The sequence below is a fragment of the Sinohyriopsis cumingii genome, unplaced genomic scaffold (genome assembly GCF_028554795.1).
Source record: "Sinohyriopsis cumingii isolate HCF-2022 unplaced genomic scaffold, ASM2855479v2 utg000622l, whole genome shotgun sequence".
NCBI lineage: Eukaryota > Metazoa > Mollusca > Bivalvia > Unionida > Unionidae > Sinohyriopsis > Sinohyriopsis cumingii.
In genome coordinates, this window is record NW_028315918.1 from 3,156,086 (window position 1) to 3,172,148 (window position 16,063).

A 16,063-nucleotide genomic window follows, 5' to 3' on the forward strand; every position below is an offset into this window, starting at 1 on the left:
ATTTTGCTCACAGTAAAACTCACTGGGGATCTTGATAATGTCTTTCTTCAAGTTTACTCAAAAACGAATTAAAATTAGTCTCTAAAAAAATAAGCTGTCTGACTTGTATTAAAGACCACCCCACTAATATAAATGGATCTGGATCTTACTCATTATCAATGGCTAACGTGGGTACATGAGAAAACCTGCCAGTAGCTTCTCATGGGTCAGTGGTTCTTTCCGGGGGTTTTCAGGGTTCTTCCTCCACCAATTATACTGGCTGCCATGTATAGCCTATCTTGTGCTGAAAAATGGCGTTAAACCCTACAACAACAACAACTCATTATCAAACTCATGCAAGATCTTGACTCCATAAGCCCATATTCCTAGTTTGATTTTTTTAACAATCAGATTGGATGTACGACTTCCAGAGTGGTAAAAAAAAAAACAGCTAATCAAATGCAAGACCTCATTAATAAAATCCTTCAGAATATATCACTGCCATAAAGCTGTTTTGACCACTGGGTCACCTAAACATTAGTACATTGATTCTATGCATTTGTACAGTAACACACTGACTGGGTTTAAACTTATTTTTTTCTTATGACAGACAGAAATCAAATTATACATATGGGTTTAAGAACCAGACTACATGGCAGCTCAAATGCACTTCATTGTAACATGATCAGTATAATGTGATGACTGCTGCATGCTGCCTTTAACAATCTCATAATTGCAATTGTTTCCATTAGTATTACAGACATGAGACACTTGAAAATGAAAATATATTAAGTAGAAAAACACAGAATGAGTCACTTTTTAAAAGTGGCTGGGAAAAATCCATTATGTGCCAATCTGCACACTCTTTACTGCATACATGTATTTCAAACACACCACCACCACCCATTAACTGTGACATTGGGGTCATAATCTAAAATCAGTCACATATGTGTTGCATTTTGCTGTTATTAATGCTTTTATTAAGTTTGGTCTGAAAATGTTTGAAAATGTCATTGTGACTGATGTTTGTGTACATCTGACCTTTGGAACCTCAAAAACAATTACCAAAAGAACATTTGCAATATGTGGCTTTTATCTATCAAAGGGTCAACAACACTAAACAAGAGACTGAACAGGAGTAAATTTAGACCACTATGAAACAGGACAAGCTTTAAGTTACATTATCAGGTCATTTACCTGTAAATATTGATCCAGTATGTTTTTCTCATTTTACATTAATGAACCTATGATAAGAGCAAGTGCACCTGAACTATGCAACTTCCACACAGGTACTAAAATCACAAAATATCAAATATCTCAGACTTTCTAATCTAGTAAATTAACTCTGATTACAAATGTTGGTGGTTATATTTAGGAGGAACTGGACATAATCTGTCATATATGACAGATAAGACAAATTAGACTTTATCTAGGTCACTGAAAGGCAGAAAAATTTACAAGGAAGGAAAATAAAATTAATTGAAAGATTACATTAGTGATTCACAGTTAGTAATTTATCAAGGAGTAAAACAGAAGTACATTCACAATATACTATTTTCTTAGAGGGAACACCATAGTTGAAGCATCATAAATGTGTAAAGTTGTAACTCTTAGTGGAGTTGATGGAGCAAACAAAACATTAACTACTTCAGCATGCTCCAGTTATTAACTAGAATGTTAACTATTTTTATATTGTAGAGTACACAAACACAGGACACTCAGCCACATCAGTATTGAGCTTCTGTTGTTTTAACAAATATACAAAAAGCATTCACACAAAATTGATACAAATATACTGTTTTAAACAGTCAAATGTATTCAAATCTATTTAGGAAGAAATGTCCAAACATGCTTATCCTTTATAGAAAAAGTCTGATAGATAAATTATTATTAAAAAAAAAAAAAAAAGGATCATTGTGAAAGAAAACTAAATTATCAATGGGTCATTCTTTTACTTATTCATTGTTCCAGCTTTAAGGATATCCACTTTTGTAATATCAACATTTGCTGCACACATCAAAATGATGAGATGATGTTGTTGTTGTTGTAGTAGGGTTTAACGCCATTTTTCAATACACGATAGGCTATACATGGTGGCCAGTATTAATGGTGGAGGAAGCACCCGAAAAAAACCCAGAAAGAACCACCAACCCACAAGAAGCTACTGGCAAGCTTTCTCACATACATACATTTGCCGAATCAGAGACTCGAACCCACGCAGCTGATAAGATGAATACAATATATCATTGATATGACATCGCTTTTTAGCAAAGTGCATTATGAGAATATGACATTATTGCATTTTGTCTCATACAAAATAATAAAAATTGCAAGAACGTCTTGAAAGAAATTTAAAAGTCACAGAAGTAAACACATTGGAAATTAATTGCAATTTACAACCTGCTGTAAATCAGCCTTGCAAGATTTCTATGTTGAAATTCCAGTGTGAGCTGATAAACTACATCACAGTGAAGAAATTCACACACCAACATGCATCTTTCTCAATGTATCTGATACAGGATATGTGATTTATAACCTGTGCAAATTTGATGAAATTTTTATTCTCATGATCTGTTTTTAATGGCGAGTTGACAACAATGCAGTTTCCATACAAAGGAACAGAGATTTAACCAAGTGTAGTGCTCCAAAACCAAACATCAACCTATACATTTTGTCATGACTTTGGACTGTATGGTCCAGGGCCTATTCCAGAACTGAAAATTTTGATTATAAAATTTGCACTTGCCCCTCCCCACAGTTGATGTTTTAGTACAATATCTTTTGAAACTACCACTACCATCAATCTTACAATAACATGTCACAGAATAGAACCAATTGGCCTGTAACCATTTAGAAAATATTTTCAGCAAAAGTTAAAGACACTAACAATTTGCCTGTAATCATCATTCAAGGGAAAGAAAACTAGTCTTAGCAGATATCTTAATGTACTGGGCACCCAGTCAGAATGGACATTTATGAAAATCATGTTCTCAAACTATTTTTACCTGGTACCATGTACACTTGCTCATAGATTAGGTCCAAAAGCAACATGTGCAGGTACAGATATGCTGTTGCATAATGCACCAGCAGATCTGGGTTGATGCAGTTTCTTAGGTATACTCAGCAGAACAAACACCAAAGACCTTGGTCTGCTGGCAAATTATATGATGCCAGATCAGGGTCTATGTTGTTTGCAGTTGATCTGGTATGAGTATATATGTTAGATATTTGAAGTCAATATGAATGTTCCTTGCCTGTAAGCACCCAATCTTGCAGTTGCCTGAGTGTCCTTAATGTACAAGTTCCAATGTAAAAAAACTGAACTGTAATACGCATTAGTACTTTATCTTTGAGAATTACTATTCCCTTTACTTGGGCATAGTTGACTTCTCAACTGTCAACATCTTCCACACATGGTGCTAACACAACGTTCCACCTGACTATGTTTTGATGAATGGTTCATATATAATATTATTTATTTTAAAAAAGCAATAACGGCATTATCAAGCAAGTAAAATTTGTGCTTTTTTACTTTCAATATTATTCTTTTCAATTTCTTACCCTATCAGTTTCTTCAAATTTCTTTCTCCTGTCTCCCACTGCCTGCCTCCTTTCTTCCTCTCTACTCTTCAATTCTTCAATTTTCTTCCTTCGTAAGTCAAGCTGCCTTTCCCGTTTTTCCTGTGCTAGTCTTTGTTGTTCCTTCATTTCATCAATTTTACGTTGACGTTCCTCTGCAAGTTTCTCCCTTGCTTGCCGTATTTTCTCTTCTCTCTCCTTGTCTTTATCTTTCCTATTAGGATCTATAATTTTTACAAAATGTTATACTTCAAATAATTTTCATACACAACCCAAGTCCAGTAAATCAAACCTGAATACATTGTATGATATAATGATACAAAGGTTTGGTTGGGGTCCAACACATCAGACAAATAGCCATTATACTGTTAAATAGAATATTTAGAGCAAGAAAAAGTCAATTTTTAATAAGGATTGCAAATATTTTATATTTTCATTCATTGTATATATTCTGTTCAAGTAATAGTGTACTCAGTATATAGACTCTCAATGATGCATATCAAAATATATTTCATTTGTACTTAAAGTCTCTTCCCCAAATCTTTAACTGTGCAACATAATATTGATAGTTGGCCATCAATAAATTTGTGTATCAGTGTTAAATTAATTTAACTGATGCTCTTGAACAAGCATGACTGATTGGTTTAGCAAATGTTAAATGTACATGTATCATGACTAAAGAACAAAAGTCAGCATTACTATACTTGCTTTTTTTGCTTTCTTTATCTACTGAAAACTGCTTGTGTAATAATCATACAAATGTTGCATTAAACAACACCATAACAATTATATGATCTAGCTATATTTTCTAAAAGTCCTGTGGTCAATAATAAAACGAGAGTCTTTTTCCTTTCTGAAGCAACAACAAAGCAAAGGCCTTACTCATTACTCTTCACAATGAACTTGTCTTTTGAATTTGCTATACTGGAGATCATTACTAAAATAAGCCAATGCAATGATAATAATAGCACAGAGGTGTAATTATCTGTCACCTGAGTGACCTCTCTTGCAAGTATTGATTCAACTAGCATCTAGAATGGTTGCCTGTTCTTATAGCCATTGCTATAAATGATCAATAAAGAGTCATTGCTCTCAATGATATGCTTTGTGACACTGAATAAATAACTTAATAAACATCACATTAAAAAGATCACAAAAGTAAAGCTGATTTTAAACTTAGTAAGAACTATATTGGTGTTATTTTCAAAATCTGATAAACATGCAGAACAGGTAGTCAGTTATTTTCTACAAGCAGGGCCACAGTCAGGGTGGGACATCTACAACTGTAATATAGTACAAAATTCCATAGGTCCACAACAGTCAGTGGGCCACTACTATCACATTATGTATTTCACAGGGGCCTACTGGGCAATTTTTCCTAGTACCCACAAACTGTCCTCAGCCCTGTCTACAAGTGATAGCAAAAACAGTTCTGTGTTGCAGACAAATTTTAATAACCAATGATAAAGGATTTAATGAGAATGGAATAAATTAGCTAAATATTGAAACAATAACTGACAATCATAAATGACTGCCACTGGCATAGTCCTCTATGAAACATAAATTTATTATGGGATTTTTTCCCTCCATGAATGACATTTTTATCAACAAGTGTACCTGTCTATTTTGATACTTTTGTGATTCTTTGCCAAATACCATACAAATTCTAATTAAGGCACAATCTACAAATTTGCTCCTTTTCATTTAACTTAAAATTGTCTTTCATAAAGATGCTCCTAATTTAAAAACTTTTGAGTTATGAAGAAGAAAAAAATGGTTTTGTTGCTTTTAACAGCTATTATCATGCCAGGTGCTTTTCACAGGAAACACTGAGGCAGCCAACTCAAGCTGGCCAGAGCAGGTATCAGACTCGAGAAAGAGACCCTTGGTTTACGAGTCCAATGCTCCACAAGCGCAGGCTCTTAGTAATCTATCTCCATATCTCTGCTTAGATGGACGGTATTTCAGTTAAATCTTTTCTAAAGTATGAATGATTTTCACAATGAATGAGGCACTGCTAAGAGAAAAAAAAACATTGTGAGAACTGGGTGTACTGCACATTAAACAATGCATAGTACGATCAAAAGAAATTGCTAAATAAAAATTCAACTGGAAAAAACACTTTCTACCTCTGAAAAGCATGTTCCCCAATAGAACAGATATCATTTAAAGTTTGTAAGCCCCTTTCCCTAGTTTTTCATCATGGTACAGTAGATGAAAGCACCTGGTTACACACTAGTCACGAAGAAATATAACCCAATCAATAAGACTGATTATATTTGTGAATTCACAAAGCAAGGAAAAAAAAGTGATTTCACGTGTATTTGTATTATCATGTTATTAAAAGTACTGAAATACATTTATGCTTAAGAAAGTGATCTGTTTCAATGTTATCTTTTTTGGTATAAGGGCAAATTAGCACAGAATTGGATCTTTTGTTCAAATCATTATTTAGTCTCACCAAAAACTAGCAACATATGGTGCTGTCAAGTTATTAAGAAGTAATATATGTAGCTGACATAATGTTTTTCACCACAAAAATATTAATAATTGAAGCTGTTACATCTAAAGTTGGTTACAACAAATAGAATTTACTAAATACAGAATAACAATGGTATTTGCAGATAGTATATACTACCTTAAAGGAAAAAAACAGGACTGACTGTATATTATAACTATAAAAAAAAACGTGGATGCACCATCACACTGCCTGAGAAACTAACTTCAGTGGTTGCATGGATGATCACACAAAAGAAGAACAGTAACACTTCATGCAATCACAGAAGAGCATAAAACTTGGACCTAATAACTCTTAACAGTCAAAGATGATAATAATGATTAAATACAGCTCTGTAATGGAGTGTACCATTATTTCAAACGCTTTATTTCCATTTTAAAAAGGCGGTCAACCAAATCACTCACGCACACCTCAAATAACATTATCATGGCTTAACTATACTGTATATGTTACGGGTTATGCCTGGGGCTAATTCTGATGAAATTGGTATTCTTGTCCATCAAATTTTGCTTCAACTTGCCAGGAAAAAAAAAGATGATATTGCTTTGCAACAACAGTGCCTAACCCCATTCCTCAACAATGAACGCATTAATATCCTGAGAAAACAGTGAATCTTGCATAAAGTTTAGTTATAAAACTAATGTTTCTAGCTGTCCAACATCAGGAACAGTGTCTAAAATTAATTTACATGCTTATTTTAGTAGTTATTATTTCACCAAACCCCTGCAGCCCCAGTAATGTAACAGACCTATGTGCCCTCCAGCAAGTCATGAAAGGCAACTAATGGAAATAAGAGCTGTGGTGACTGCGTGGTTAGCATACCGGACTCAAAATCAATGAGGTCTGGGTTCAATTCCTACCAATGAATCAGCCTGGTTTGGCTACCACGGTTATGGCCTCTGGCAAAGTACTTCACTCTAATTGCATTGCACTAAATAACCTACTTTTACTGCTGTGTTAAACACCAAACCAGCCAAATTAAACTATTTCACTGCCAAACATAGAAACAAGAAGTTCCAGGAAGCTGGTGAAATCCCAAGCTTACCTAAACAAACCCAATATTGTATAGCTAACAATGCTTTTGGACTAAAAACTATCAAGAACTTAACAAAGCTATTCAATATTTCATGGTGTTATGAGATGATCCATCTTCAGAAACAACTGGACACGGTCTGAATTACTCATTTTTAACGTTACCATCTAATGCTATTACCGAATTTATTCAGCAGTTACATTGTGTAAAGATAGAAAGTTTTAACATTTTCTTGAAGCAAGATGAATATTTTAAGTATCATAATACCATAGTGCTTGCAGTTTCAGTAACTCACCAGCTGCTGATTAACTTTTTTGTCAAACCAAAATTTGACCATAAACTCATTTTTTCCCCACTGCTTTGGCCATATAGATGAGACGAAGAAATCTCATCTCCTGACATCAGGCATAACCCCAATATGCAACAGCATTATCAAAAACACTTGTGAAATACTTAGAAATAATGCTTAAATATTACAGAGTCAACTAACTATACAAGTCAAGGTAAATACTGAGCAAACCCTAAATAAATGTGTTTGAGGCATAATATTCCACAATTCTGATGCTTGAAAACTAAATTAATATTGATTTATTCATAAACTGTAACAAAACTCATTATCAAAAGCTATGATTTCCAGCTCAATGGCTGTCAGAACACCTGATGAATGCTTTATTACTGGATCTCCAGGTTATTAAACAGATCTCCATGTGATAATGTACTGCAGCTGTTATTTTTCTTCTTCTTACGGTTGGCTTTTCATTGATATTGTATCAAGATTTTTTTCATCTTTGTCATATGCATTCATATCCTACATGTCAGATATTTTACTTTTAAACATGAGTCTTTATGATTTTTTTTTCTTTGTTCTATATGTAGTTAGAAGACTTTTAGAGTTAACAAATTTAAAATTAATATTCTTTATCAAGCAATAATATAAATGATATAAATATGATTCAACTAATTAGGATTTTGGAGTCAAAATACTGGGAAGAATACTTAATCAGCTTGATAATGGCATGTACATTAGGCCAAGAATAAAAGGTATGGTTCTGATCTCAAAACCATTGCCCACCCACCCAACCCAAAAGGTAGGTATATAGGCTTTTAAGTTATTCTTTCACACATAATCGGGTAGATATAATATAGATACTGTAGGAGAAAATAAATTCCTACAATATGTAATTGTCCCGATACTATATTTTTGTACTATTTTTTTTAATTCAATGTTTCTTTGTTTTATACGTCTCTTTCATGCATCTAAATTCTGTACCAAAGATTTATACCTCTATTTCAAAGGAATGTTTTATTCTTCTTTTGTTTTGTTTTGTTTTGTACAACGTTTTAAAGCACAGCAACACAAGTAGGTCATTTAGTACCAAGGCCATTGTAATAAAATGCCTTGCCCAAGGGCACACTATGATAAATAAACCAGGCTAATCTAACTGTTGGATTTGAACCCATGCCCTTTTGGTGGCAAGTCTGGCACATTAACAAACCCACCACTGTGGCTCATACCTTCATTAGTCACTTCTAACTACATACAGGAGAATCTACTAAACCTATTCTACACCACTGAGCCTGCCATTGGGTCGGTTTGGGTGAAGGGTGTCGATGAAATGGAGAAGATAAAATATACTTCATTACCCCACCCCATCCAATCTTCTATGATAGAACATGGGACATGACACTGCCTGAGAAGAATCTGAAATAGGCCTGAGATCACTCATTGCAGATATCTAAGATTTAAATGCAAGGGCAATTTGATTAAGCCTTTTGGGTTAGCATAATACTTTGACATAAAAAAAATTTAAATTTATGGCAACCATACAGAAAGAATTTTTATATCTTTTTTTTAAAAGGCAACCATAGTGAATGGTAGATAAGTATTATTTATTTGTGCAAACCTGAGCAACCTTATGCCAGGATGTTAAATTTGAGATTTGGTCAAATTCTGTTCACCCTGTTTTGAGAAGAAACTGGCTGAAAACTATTCTGTTTTCAACAAAAATGACCATATTAAGCAGTATCATTTGTGCAATATATGCTCCCAAGCCAAAGATGCTTTGCGTCAATTTAAGTCAAATCCAGTGTAGCTGTTTTAGCAATGCAGCCAAATGCAAACAAATCTTAAGCCTGGTGAACTAAAATGAAAAATTAAATAATTTAAAAGTATGTGCATTTTACTGAATTAACGTAATGTCACTATTTTGACTTTTGCAGTTTTAAAATTAAAATTTAAAAGCTGCAATGTCATAAAAGTTAGCTGAATAAGCCCCCAAAAATCGTTCTTAAAATCACACCCACTAAATTAAGTGTGTGTGTGTGTGTGTGTGTGTGATTTGGATTCTTAATGTAGCATTAACAATTTTTCAGTCATATCACTACGATGTCTACAGTCTGACAGTTTATAGTGATGTCTAGCACTGGGGCATCATGCCAGAGACATGCAGCATGGTGTCCCACCCAGTCATATTATCCTGACACCAGGCCAACCAGTCCTAATACTAACCTCTTAATGCTGAGCGCCAAGCAAGGCAGCTGTTAGTACCATTTTTGTAAGTCTTTGGTATGACTCAGATGGAGACCAAACCCACAACCTCCTGCATCCGAGGCAGATGCTCTAACCACTAGGCCACCGGAGCGGTCCCCAATTAATTAAAGAAAATATGTGTGCCTAATAAAACTCAAGACACTTGCATCTAGTTTTGCCAGATAAAGATATAAAAAAATCAATAAAAGAACACAGGCCAAAAAGAAATTATCAAAATATTAAACAATGCTAATTTTCCCAATTACCAATGTTCAGCCAAATCTTCATAGGAAAGTCCCTTCTACATAAGCACAGTGTGCAGATTGTTAGTGTCTATACAAGTACATTTAATGCAGAATCAATCTCTGAACAAACATCAGTTTCGTATGTATAACCTCGATCATACAGGAACTGATTAGGCTCTGTTTCTGATCTGCAGACTGAGAATTACCACCCTGACTAAACATTGCTGTGGTCCAGTTTTTTATCTAGAGCCGTGGTGGCTCAATAACTAATAGTGACCAGAAGGGTGTAACTTGATTCCCGTCACTGGATCAGTCAGGATTGGCTGCCATGTTTTTGGGGCACGGCACTTTATTCTGTGTTGCACAATATAACCTTCAAAGTCTTAATGTGCCAAAAACACCAAAACCTAACCAATTTTGACCTCCTGCTTGGCATGGAAATCCATTCCAATACACAAATCATCCCAATCAAATATGGAAATTGGGCAGTACTATTGTAGATCAACAAATATTAGATATCAATACCAAGGTATACAGTAGTATATCGATAGATATCAGAAGTTAACCCAAATATTCAGCGTCCCAGTGTTATTCATGCTGTTGTTGGGTTTAATGCCATTTTTGAAAACAAATGATAGACTATATACATGGAAACCAGAATGTTTAGCAAACAAGAACTTGAAAAGAACCACCAACTACAGGAAGCTACTGGCAAGCTTTCTCACATTTCCATCTTGGTTGAGCCAAGGCTTAAACACATATGGACAGATCTGAGATGTGAGTGATCTGTGAATCAGACCTGGCCATCAATGGCCCATACAGCATGCCACAGTCATGACTGAAGGGTGACACTTTAAATCCTACCACTGGATCAATCAGGGCAAAGCACTTTATTGCCACAATAGCAAAGGGACATCACTCCATGTGGTAACTACACGTACTCACATAATGTGCACTTCATGCACACAATTATATCCCATTTTATTTATTTATTCATGATTTTTGGAAAACACATAAATACCAAAAGCTCAAATTTAAAAAGTGACATATTTTGTTATATTTCAATGTTTTATATTCCCAGATATAAATTCAGGGAGTTTTGAGAATAAAAATGTAAGTAGCTTTTTAAAAAATTCAAGGATTATTCAAGAATAAAACCAACTTTCTTAAACTTCAAAGACTTTGTAAGGACAACACCTGCATATGATTACTTTGTATGAGCCACATGATTACTCTGTATGAGTCATGTGATTACTCTCTGAGAGTCAAATGATTACTCTGATAGTTGCATGATTACTCTGTTCAAGTCAGATAACTACTCTATGACAAATGAGTACTCGATAAAAGTCATATGATAACTATGAGTCACATAATTACTATGCATAAGTCATGAGTTCTCTATGACAGTCATGTGATTACTCTATGACAGTCAAATGATTACCCTCTATGAGTCAAATGATTACTCTATGACAGTCATATGATTACTCCCTATGAGTATATGATTACTCTGTATGAGTCATATGACTACTCTCTATGATAGTTGTATGATTACTTTGGATGAGGAGGCCCCGTGTGGCTGAGTGGTCTAAAGTGCTCACCATTCCGGATCATTGCCGTCTCACCTCTGTCTGCGTAGGTTCAAGTCTCAGGCTCTGGGTATGTGAGAAAGCTTGCCAGTAGCTTTTCATGGGTCGGTGGTTCTTCCTGGGGTTTTCCAGGGTTCTTCCTCCACCAGTTATACTGGCCACCATGTACAGCCTATTTTGTGCTGAAAAATGGCATTTAACCCTACAACAATAACAACAACAACTTTGGATAAGAGTCAATGCATCCACAACCTCAATCTGCACAAAATATTGCAGTAAAAATTAAAGATTGCTCTGGATTTTTCCTGTTCTATTGTGGCAACACAACAACCATTCTGGTCATAAAAATGTATTTTCAAAACCCTTCTCACTTTAAATGGGTATAATGCTTCTCTGATCAAAGGATTTCTAATAACAAATACTATTTTATATTTTCATTAGCCATATTTCTGTCCTCACCAATCAAACAGCTGATTAAAGTTAGATGAAATAATGTATGGTGATGGTGTACTCATCAACCTGAGCTGTCAGATAAACATCATAAAAGTTTTTTATTTTATTTTTTTTAAATGTTAAATCCATCTGGCACCTGTATTAATAATGCATGACCTGCCAGCTCAGTTCTTGCAAATTGTCCTGAAGAACTGATAGAAAGCATATACACCCAAATAAAATGTGTTTATCAAATAACCCTGATAACCATTTTATTATTTGATTATTTATTTTATCCAAGGGCTGTCTGATTTTAAAACAATTTTTTTTCTCACCACAGATCTAAATGGGCTGTTTGACTATGATAATCCATCATTATCTACTGACATGACCCATAGCCTTTCAATTAATGAGATAGTGTGATAACCAGATTACCTTGATTAATTGTTGGTTGTGAAACTTTCCCATGTCTAACCACTAATAACCTACTTGTGTTGCTGTGCAGTAAAACATGAAACCAAAATAAAAAGCTGTATACAGTATATACTTTCTTGCTACATACAAGCACTTGAAACTCGCTGTGTATTGGCACGTTTACAGTCGAGATAATGTGGGTACTGTATTGTCATACCTTATTTATTATGCAAGTTCTTATACTCACCTGATAAATTACTCCTAAAACTTTCAACATATATTTATCTTACCTGTACATACATCTATGAAATGAGAACACACTTTAATGTTAATGTGTATACAGACTTATATAATAATTTGCACTTGTGCATCTTGATGTTGGTAAAGGAATCTACTCAAGTGCTGCAAGTTATAAGGTAATTAAATGTTAATAAACATCACCATACCAGGGAGTATATGTAAGTATTAAACCCACCACCTTGTAATTTATTGATGAAAGAAGTATAAGCAATAGAAACAACAACTATCCATCATAATTAAATTCAACTTCAGTAAATGTTCACTTTGAGTGAATAATTTTTGCATAAAATTTAAGAAATGTATTGGTCTTTCAAAATTGTATCCCTAAACATAAACAATAACAAAGCATCTTATCAAACTAGTCCTACATGGAGATCTGTATACACCAATAAAACTTCAGGTTTTGGCAACCTTTGGAATTCCCAGTCCATGTATCTTTAGTATGCTATAGTGGCAGGGTACAGTTTCATAAATTAGCCCCTGGCAAATTTCTTAACTTAAGGCTAGTGTGTGACTTTTTCAGCTATTATTGTTTACTAATTAAAGATATGGATATATTTGTGGACTAGGTGTTTCGGGCTTGTGTTATTCTTGAAATTGATGTCAGACATGTACACATTCTATAGTTACTCTGCAGTATGTTGATAGTGAAATAACAATAGTCGGCTGGGAAGAAGACCTAGCCTCCCATAGCAGTAAACACATGGGTTTGAGGCAAGTAGAATATCTCAAAAACGGCTTGGATGACAACTATTTTCAATTGCATCAGCCAGTTTAGTACACACTGTTTTGCATAACTGTCATCTAGGAAATGGGCTTGTATTTGTACTGTGAGCATCACATGGTGTCAAAAATGACCTTTGGACATGAAGATTGTAGGTATACATTTGGGGTTGGAGTGCATAAACTTCTTCGGCTATGAACAGTTGAACTGCCATTGACTTCTCTGCTCAAGTGGATAATATTTTTGTGCTTTGTTTCAATATAGGTATCTAAAAATATGGATCTTTTTGACTGTACTTGTGTATTTGATTTTTTATTATTTTTTATACTAGGTAGCTGATTGTGGCATTAAATTTGTACATAAAATCTGGCCCCTGCCCCCTATGAGATAAAACATTGCAAATTCGTGTTTGGGAGAGTTACCAATGTGAGCCATGATGCGATTGGTGAATTACAAGGTCAACAGAACATGATCCCTTATTGGTATATATCAGATCTCCTCATAGGACGGAGGGATCTGATTTTGATCCGATTGCAAGACATGGGACTTTTTTTAAGCTTAAAGATCAATCAAATTTGTGAAGGATTGTTGAGAATTCCCCTGATTCTTCTAATTTGAGAGGAATACACCAATATAATCACTTATAATACAAGTTCAACAGCAAAGTGCACAGAAGACCAAGATCTGCCATCGCATAATGCACTGGCAGACCTGGGTCTATGCAGTTTGTTTGGAGTATTCAGTAGAACAAATAACATATATCCTGATGTACAGGCACATTATGCTATTGCAGATCAGGATCTTTGTTGTTTGCAGTTGACATGACTTACAAGCGAGTGTAGACAGTGTGTGTAATTTGGATTTTTCAAGTAGCTTTAACAATTTTCCAGTCACAATGCTATGATGTCTGCAATGTGGCAATTTATAGTGATGTCTAGTACATGTAGCATCATGCCCCACCCAGTCGCATTATCCTGACACCAGGCTAACCAGTCCTAACACTAACCTCTTAAAGCTGAGTGCCAAGTGAGGCAGCTGCAAGAACAGCTGAGGTTCGACCCTGCGACCTCCAGTATCCATCATGTACACTCTAAACACTAAGGCCACCAGAGTGGTCCTAGTGTATACAGTATCATTTATATTAACAGTAAACTGTTGAATAATGTAAATTAAGGTTGAATATACGAAGTTTTACATCTTAATGTCAACAGTTACCGATTGAAACTGCAATACTTTTGCAAGCACAGATAACAATGGTAATAAGAGCATTGTCGTGTACAAAGTAATTGTAGCAGTTGTATTTTCTGATGCAACACAAAATGAAATAAATCTGATCCCTTTTATTTGTATATATTCACTCCATATATGTATATGGCAGGAAGTATAAGAACAGGCAATTATTTCAAATTTGGCTTACTACTGGTGTAACAGGCATACAAAAATTCCCGACATGTACTATAACATTTAATATATTTAATATATTCTACTGATGCCCTACCTAAAATGGTATGTGAAGAAGAAATATTTCCATGGTAAACAACAGTTAATGAACTATTCAACTTCATGCAACACTGCTTGTTTTGCTTTTGGGGGGCATTTATTTACACACTTTGCTTTAAGGATAATTTTAAATGTATACATCATTTATGGTCCAAAATTTGTAACGCTATAGCTGTGCCTGCTATACTTCCTGCAACAGCCTTGAATTGCAATGTTAATGATACAAGTGTATAACAAGTCAAAGATATATTTAGTCATTCTAGAGAAGAATTATCCAATTTAACAAATTAAGAGTGTAAAACTGGAATAACTTCTAAAAGAAAATGAGCGTAATTTTCTCAAAATCATACCTAAAATAAAGAGAAAACACCTGGTCTTGTTACCATGTTGATATGTTGTGGTCTTAATGTTCAGGCAACAAATTATTTTTCCACATTCAAAATCAATAAATTACATTACATTGTCAAAGTAGATTGTATTGCACTGCGGAAAATCTGAATTTGAAATGCTGCCCATCAGCAGGTAGATATGATATCAAGAAAGAAAAAAACTACTGCAGTGTATAGCAATGCTTACTACAAACAGATAAGGCTGTTCAAGAGTTGTTAATCCCCTTACATCAACTCCTTATGGATCTGCCTTCCCACTGAAGTGTGTTAATTTACTGGCCTCTTACAATTCAACACACTTTTTTCATATATACTCAAAGATAAAAACCCATAGAGACCAGCAAAACATTTCTTCATGTGATCCCCATATTGCATTTGTGGTATATGCCAGATAGACAAGGAACCAAGCAAGCCAGCCAAAATGCCTGGACTAAATATTTAGACACAAGTTGGATACAGCAGGAAAAACAACTGCATAAGATCTTGCATAAAATTATAAAATAATCATGTCTGACACCCATCCACCAAAATCTAAATAACTTGGAAAGAAATATATTTTTCAAAAGCACAAGAGAAAGTATGAACTTAGTTTCAAAATGATACATAATGGATCAAGTTGAATCATTTACTGAAGTTGATAAAATAGTACAGTCTAGTCTTGCTTTTAAATCCAAACATACATTTGCAGATACCGTATTCGACATAAAACTCACCCATGTCTTCATAAGTCAAGACCCCCACTTAATTAAAACTCTCATAAAAGAAATCCTTAACAAGTACATAGTAACATATGGGATGGAAGCAGCTGATAAAATTATATTAGAACATAGTAAT

General features: G+C 34.5%; 1 protein-coding gene across 14 annotated transcripts in view; it reads right to left on the minus strand.

The window, feature by feature from the left end:
* The window catches only part of LOC149773691 (uncharacterized), a 166,198-nt gene that overhangs the window by 97,022 nt on the left and 53,113 nt on the right, over window positions 1-16,063 (minus strand). For all 14 annotated transcript variants that reach the window (XM_089946154.1, XM_089946166.1, XM_089946165.1 and 11 more), the window contains one exon: window positions 3,541-3,782. In XM_089946154.1, the coding sequence (XP_089802280.1) occupies window positions 3,541-3,782 (242 nt within the window). The remainder of the gene's footprint in view (window positions 1-3,540; window positions 3,783-16,063) is intronic.